The sequence below is a fragment of the Atta cephalotes genome (genome assembly GCF_000143395.1).
Source record: "Atta cephalotes unplaced genomic scaffold scaffold00084, whole genome shotgun sequence".
Taxonomy (NCBI): Eukaryota; Metazoa; Arthropoda; class Insecta; order Hymenoptera; family Formicidae; genus Atta; species Atta cephalotes.
The window spans coordinates 618,350-625,615 of record NW_012130148.1 but is presented as its reverse complement, the minus strand read 5'-3'; the positions used below and the strand labels follow the sequence as shown (position 1 = coordinate 625,615).

The following is a 7,266-nucleotide window of genomic DNA, read 5'->3' as shown; positions in this document are numbered from 1 at the left end:
GTTTATAAAAATCAAAGAATTTATATGAAGACTAAAATATGTTTTACATGTAAAATATATTTGATATATACATATATATTACACACACACACACACACACACGCGCGCGCGCGCGCGCGCGCGCGCGCACACACACACACACACACACACACACACACACACTAAGTGTGGGAAAAAGTTCGTGGCGTTTTTCCCGTTAGATGGCATTAAAAAACTTTCCCACACCTAATAATATATATATATATATATATATACTATACAAAAGTTTATATGTATATTTCATATATTTCACTGTAGGATAAATTTTTTCGAATTCTGAGGATAGATTTTTAGAGATATATAAAATTATGAATTAGAGTGAGAAGCAGAAAGAAAATCTTTTTTAAAATTATATTAGTAATAAAATAAAATTGTATTGAAAAATGAACAAACTAAAAATGAATGTGTTAAGTATAACACATTGTATTAAAGTTTATTCAGAGAAATCTTACTTTTCTAGTAATTTAGAATCACTTCCAAAATAACTTAAATCTGCTTAAAAAAATATTAATTTCTTGGAATCTCTTGCTATAATATTTTTAATTCACAAATTTTTAGACGATCAATATTTTATGTACGTACTGACTCATGTACAGTATATTTTGCATACAAAATATTTCTCCAAAAGAAAGGTAATCATTTTATACATTAATAAGAAATTGTTGAACTTTTAATATTGTCGTGTATTTATTATTTATGATTTACATAGCACTTATAATAATTTATTTTAATAAGTAAAATAATAAATTAATTCAATATAAAAAAAAAATATTAAAAAAATATAAAATCATATAAAAATATATATCATATGATACAAGTTTAGAATAAATCTTTAGGACATTTCAATTCCTTTACAATTTTTTCTTACAAAGAATTCCGCTCTATATAAATAATATTGCCAAGACGATTTAAAATATTTAAATATTTCCTCTTTGGTTTCTTTATTGTTCGTTCATTATTTCTATTATACTTATATCTAGAGTCCAGAACTTTTATCGGAACAGAAAACGAACATTATGTGCCAATTTCGATAGAACCATATAGCTCTTCTTCATAAATATTAATTTTAATATGTGTAATTATTGTTTCCATTGACTATTGTCAGCTTAACCAGATTTCCCACACGGTCTTCCAACCGTCATGTAAGCAGCTATAATTATTCTAGAAATAATTTATCAAAAAACGGTTTGAAAAGATGAAATCATATGCACAACTAGATTTATTGCAATTTATTCTGATAAGGGCTCGAACAAGTAGCCGAAACATATTAAGAATTTGAATTTATGAAATTAGTTTTGAATAACAATTTTATGTAATTATCATTAGAATATATAAATTAATTTACACAAGTCCTGCGGTTGGCTCTTCATTACTCTGTTAATTTATATTACTACTATAATTATAATTGTTTCAATAATTAAATTATGATGTTTATGAAGGCTGCGTTCGGAAACGTCACTCGGATGACATTAAACAAAGACAGATGATGAATCCGAGGCATCCGAACGACGTTTCCGAATGCAACCGAAGAAAAAATACTTATATTCTTTGACACAATCGAAATTTCGGTTTTTGATTTTGGCCGAAATTTAATTATTGTTTCAATAACTTATGATATTTATAAGAAAAAGTGTATGATATATGGGCATGTCTATACATATGGCTTTTATGAGAATCCTATTTTTTAATTTTTTTTTATTTCAATTGAAATTGATATGTAGTTAAGTATTTCGGTTCAGTTTCGGCAAAAGTTTCGGTTGGACTCTACCTATATTACATGCTTAATTAAATGTATAATAAATAATTAATCTTTATAAAAATAGCTTTTTTTAATATTAAAACAATGCTTCAATTGTTAAACTATGTAATGAGAATGCAATATGTCGTATTAAACACAGCCTTTACTCATTTTAAAGTCACAGTAAAATAGTAAACTTTATCTCTAATACTGATGCTGCTCTTCAATAAAAATAGTAGGAATATGTCACTATATATTGTGCATGTAAATTTATCGCGTTTTATTAGATATTCAAGATGCTATTTTTATCGATAAAATATTTCTCACAGAGCTAAATCAAGGGAGCTAAATCAATATTTTCTATTAATGTAATCATCATTATATAAACGTTGCATCGAATATAATATTAACATAAAATTACAACAATAATTAAAACTTAGTTGGCCAATTAATTTGTATGCTCACTTTTTTTTTGAAAAATTATAAATTATATTTAGAACATAAATGTATATAATCAAATCTCTAACCAAACAAAACATGATTACAATATGGTTAAAATATTAACCCATGCTATAAGTAGTCTATTTCAATAAATATTAATTTTTATATGTCAATTAATATTATTTTGTTTATTGATAAGATAATAAGATAAAACGCTGTGATATGTATAAATTGAGTATAAATTGAAAATAAAACAAGATCAAGTAAAAAACTAATAATGTGAAAGTAAAAGAAAAAAATTGAAAAAATTTCAAAAAATGTAACTATAGATAGATATAATGGTGTCAGAATTAAATAATGTTAACATAGAGTAAGAGCGCTACAAATATTACAGTAAAATTATGGATACTTGATAAATAAATTTGTTAAATTGTGCAATTTGTTAAAAAAAATTCAATAAGAAAAAAGAAGTTACAGATATACATGGACTTTTATAAATTTCCATTCTGCACATATTAAAATATTATGGAAATCTATATTTTAAATTTAAATCAAACTGCTTTCCGTATAATGTATGATGTAGTAGATAGAATGATGACATCTCGAGAAAAATCAAGCGAGTTAGAGTTACTGATTATAAAAAAAGGAGAATATAGTTAGATTCGCTACCAAATAGGTCTTCTCCTTTTCTTTCTTTTTCTAAGTCACATACAAAGCCATACAAAGAAAAGGCATCAAAAAGAATGCCTAAGCTAAAAAATAAAAATAAAGAAGAAAACAAACACAAAAAATAAACAAACAATAAATCAAGAAAAACTAAAAATAAACTAAATCAAACGAGGAAGTACATTAAATAAAAAAACGAGCGAATTTGAAAACCAAGAATGGATAGATACAAATCAAATGAATAAGGAACACAAAGATTTGATTTATATCCTATAAATTATCATTATAATTTTAATTATAATCTTTCTTGTTTTTTCAAATATTCATTATAAAATATGAATACGAATGAAATTATCTAACGGAAAAATTTAATCAGATCATTTCGAAAATGAACTATGCGTTAAATGTGTACAGAAGATTCTGGTCATAGAAATGGTGTGTACCATCAACATGTTGCAGAACCCTACTCTCCAACAAACAGCGACCATAACGCACAGCATCTTCTCGATTATCAACAATGCCAACTTCGAGCAACCAGTTGACCAAATCTGTTCCCGAAAAAACTCCTCTGTATACCTTCAATAATCGTCTACGGCACATAGATATGCGTGCTCGACAGGTATCTAAATGACATCGACTAAATTGTTCTCGAATCTCTTTTACTTCTGAACTGAGAGCTTCCTCACAAGGAAGTTGTAATTCTTTTCCTATCAAAATTACAAAATATTATTGAACGTAAATGTATAAATCAATCAATAATATGTTAAATATACATATCATAAAAATACTGTACCAGATTGCCATTTTCTACACATTTTTCGGAACCAACATCCTAATTTACCCAAACTAGGATCTAATCCAAAAATTGCGAACGCTATTAATGATTGTCCAAAGTTCAAAGTCACATCTAAAAATGCAAGCTCAGCATAAATGCCAGTTAACTGTTCCATTATTAATGTTCCCACAGATATCGATAAGCCCTATAATATATCAAAATTAGTTTTACAAACTTGATAATGTCCAAGTAAAGAAAATAATAATTTACGTACTATAAACATGGAACATAACAGCAGAATTAGAAAAACCACATGTCGCAAAATCTGAGGATCATCATCTGCGTTTGTTCCATTTTCTTCCTCATAGCCATCTCCATCTTCATTAGCTCTGCATGTTTCATTCGAACAACCATTTTGAAATTCACAACTAATTCTAAAAGTTTTTATATCAACATTAATTTATAAATTTCTTTATAGTTACGTACTCCCTTACTTGGAGTTAACTTGGGGTTAACTTACATAGATGTTGAATTAATTAATGGAGACACTAAGTCTTCCACATCTACTATGGTTCTTTCATTTTCAATTGTAGAATTTTGTACATTGTTCCCATATGATATCGTATTGTGCCTTCTTTGATATCTTTGTTGTAAGATCAAACAACCTAATGTCACTATGTGCAAAAAAATGATTATTACAAAGTTTGTATAAAGTAAACATTTCAGTAACCGGATACATACAGACCTATGTCCAGACATTTACACAAAACTTTATATTTATTTAAATTATTATCAATTTCAAATGTTTTTTAAAATGTAATATTATAATTTAATTGTAATCTTTAAATACAATCATAATATTGTAATAAAAAAAGCATTTGAGATTAATAATAAATTTTGTAAGTATCCAGAAATAGTATATACTATATACATATCTCATTAAGATGTTTATCATATAAGATTTTAAATACGACTATTTACACAATTATGTAATATTATAATTTGAATATAGCAATAATTTGACAAATAAATAATTTAAATTTTTCATTAAAAATACAATATAAACATATATGTATATTTCTTATAACATACCTATAAAGCAAAATATTAATATAAATGAAGATATAGCGGCTTGAGTCCTGCCTAATTGAAAATTTGGATTTTTAAAATCAAGATCAGACGGATTTAATCTAACAGTAACGCATATTAATGTCACCATTAGAAGTGGCACTCTATAAATTAATATATATATATATATATTATATAGTAAATAACAATATAAGTAATTTAAATTAAAATAAATATAATAATATAATCATACCCCCATCCAAAAGGATAAAACCATTTTTGGAGATTTTCAACAAAAGCTAATGAACGTGAACTTAGGAATAGTAATGTTGCTGCAATTGCAGCTGTCCATATCCTACTTGCATATACACCAGTAGTCATTAAAATAAATTGGATATACCTATAATTAACAAGAATGGTTAATAAAATTATATTTGATAAAAAAATTATATTTGATAAAAAAACCTAATATTACCGAATAATTATTTAAAAAGTTTTATAATTACCATAATATCTGATTACTATCTGAGTCAAGTTTTGACCATATTATCACACCTATTGCTATTGCAAGCTGAAAATAAATAGAAAATATTTTATACAAAAAATGTATAATGTATAGAAATATATGCTATATAAAAACTGAATATGTAAAAAAATATATTCAATAATTGTCGCCTATATGTACCTGTGCAATTACGATGCACAAAGTGCATCGGTGAGTGACTTTATTATATTTTTTTCGTCCAAATCCAAGGAAGCATATCAACAACCATATACAAGCTGCTGCTGACGCAACACTTATATCAAAGGAAAAGTTATTAAGTTGCTGTGTATAACTAGCTGGTGTAATTCCAGCAGAAACTGCATTGATCACTTTAGCTGATACAAACATAAGTGGAGCAGAGAGAAATGTACACGCTACCATAGCTGATGCAATTAAGTCAATCTCGGTATTGTATCGTAAAGTGAAAATAAATAGAGCCGGCGCTGTTGGGATAGTACCATACAAGAAACCGTACGTACTCAAATTTCTTGTTTCCGTGACATTATCACCGGCGTTCAAGAGAATAATAGACTCTCTTATGACTAGAGGCAATACTAGCAGTTTCACCGAGATCAGTATACCTGGTATAACTAGCGCTGTACCTTTTAATTTGTGTATCTTTCCTACCATCATTATACCGAGAAGGAACAATGCGCTAGCAGAAAAAGCATTACCGAACACCTCGAGAATTGTAGCAAGCAAACGCGGCACGTTATGATTAAAGATAAAATTTCCTATAATGCCCAAGACTGTCATGAAAAGCACGGGATTCAGCACGACACCCTTCACAATCGAATAAACCATGTCTTTACAATTTGTGTGCTCCTCCACACGTCGCTTGCCTATCTCCAATAATATAAAACCAATTGGGTTTAAAATCGCTAATGATATGGGAGCCATCAGATATAAATAAGCAACATATTCTGGATGTGTTCTTCCAAAGAGAGCGTAAACTGAAAGAACAATATTTAACGAAAATGAAATACATTGCATAATATGAAACATTTTGGAATTGTACAGAAATCTATTCTCTCTTCTTACTCATTGGGTATCCAATAGCAAAATCATTGCTCTGAGTGGTGAATATTGCAAAAAGCGCAGCGCGTCCAGGATTTGATGGCTTTTGAATTACTAATGAAACTACAAGCACAGTAATAAAGACACAACTCTTAGCAAGCAATATAGCAAGAAGAAATTTCCAATTAACTAGTGTGAAGTGGAGCTTTGCCAGAGACAAAAAAATTAAAGATGGCAAAGCAAAGGTGCCGACAAAAGTATTCAGACCATTTGCTCCAGTTTTTGTTATCATACCAAATCTTCCCGCTATATATCTGCAATATAAACATATATTATAAAATATATAATCTTTACTTAAATTCATTATATAGAGAAGTCTAAGAGTAATAGTGTACAATTTCAGAAAAATTCAAGTGTATATTCAAACTTTAATAAAGTTTGCTTATTAGACAGTTTAGTAATCAGTATTTAAATGCATTCTTACCCGCATAGTATAATGCCAAAGCATTGTATCAATGCAAGATATAAGTTATCAGTTGGGCCATCCGCTGTCTCCACATATTGATTTGTGCTTAATAATGAAGATGTCGATACACTTTCTTCATTAATCTAAATCAGAAAAAAATACAAGATATATAATTAAGTCTTACACATATCAATATAATTAAACAGTAATAAACAATTAAACAGTAATATATACCATTTTTTCTGCTAGATGAAAAATATTATCATCTCCTTAATGCTTCATTAGTATCATAAAACTGATCCTTTTGTGTAATAAATTTGTATGATATTATCTTCATATCTCCATAAATAATTTGTATTTCAAAATTATAAAATCTGCAAGCATAAGTAATATTTCTCAACTTCTTGCACACAATTCCAAAATCCTTTCACATTTATCCGATTTACATTCTAATAGACTTATCAGCAATATTGATGAAACAAGAAAGATGAATAAAAGTGAAATAATGTTTT

The 7,266-nt window shown here is 27.6% G+C and overlaps 1 protein-coding gene across 1 annotated transcript in view; it reads right to left on the bottom strand.

Annotated features, from left to right (window-relative positions):
- Positions 1-3,277: 3,277 nt before the first annotated feature.
- LOC105624685 (integral membrane protein GPR155) overlaps positions 3,278-7,266 on the bottom strand; it is a 19,564-nt gene continuing 15,575 nt past the window's right edge. Inside the window, exons 2-11 of the mRNA XM_012206040.1 lie at positions 6,773-6,897; positions 6,313-6,602; positions 5,413-6,224; positions 5,234-5,298; positions 4,981-5,127; positions 4,752-4,891; positions 4,180-4,333; positions 3,934-4,093; positions 3,678-3,864; positions 3,278-3,591 (exon numbers count right to left, since the gene is read on the bottom strand). Of these exons, the coding sequence (XP_012061430.1) occupies positions 3,278-3,591; positions 3,678-3,864; positions 3,934-4,093; positions 4,180-4,333; positions 4,752-4,891; positions 4,981-5,127; positions 5,234-5,298; positions 5,413-6,224; positions 6,313-6,602; positions 6,773-6,897 (2,394 nt within the window). The remainder of the gene's footprint in view (positions 3,592-3,677; positions 3,865-3,933; positions 4,094-4,179; positions 4,334-4,751; positions 4,892-4,980; positions 5,128-5,233; positions 5,299-5,412; positions 6,225-6,312; positions 6,603-6,772; positions 6,898-7,266) is intronic.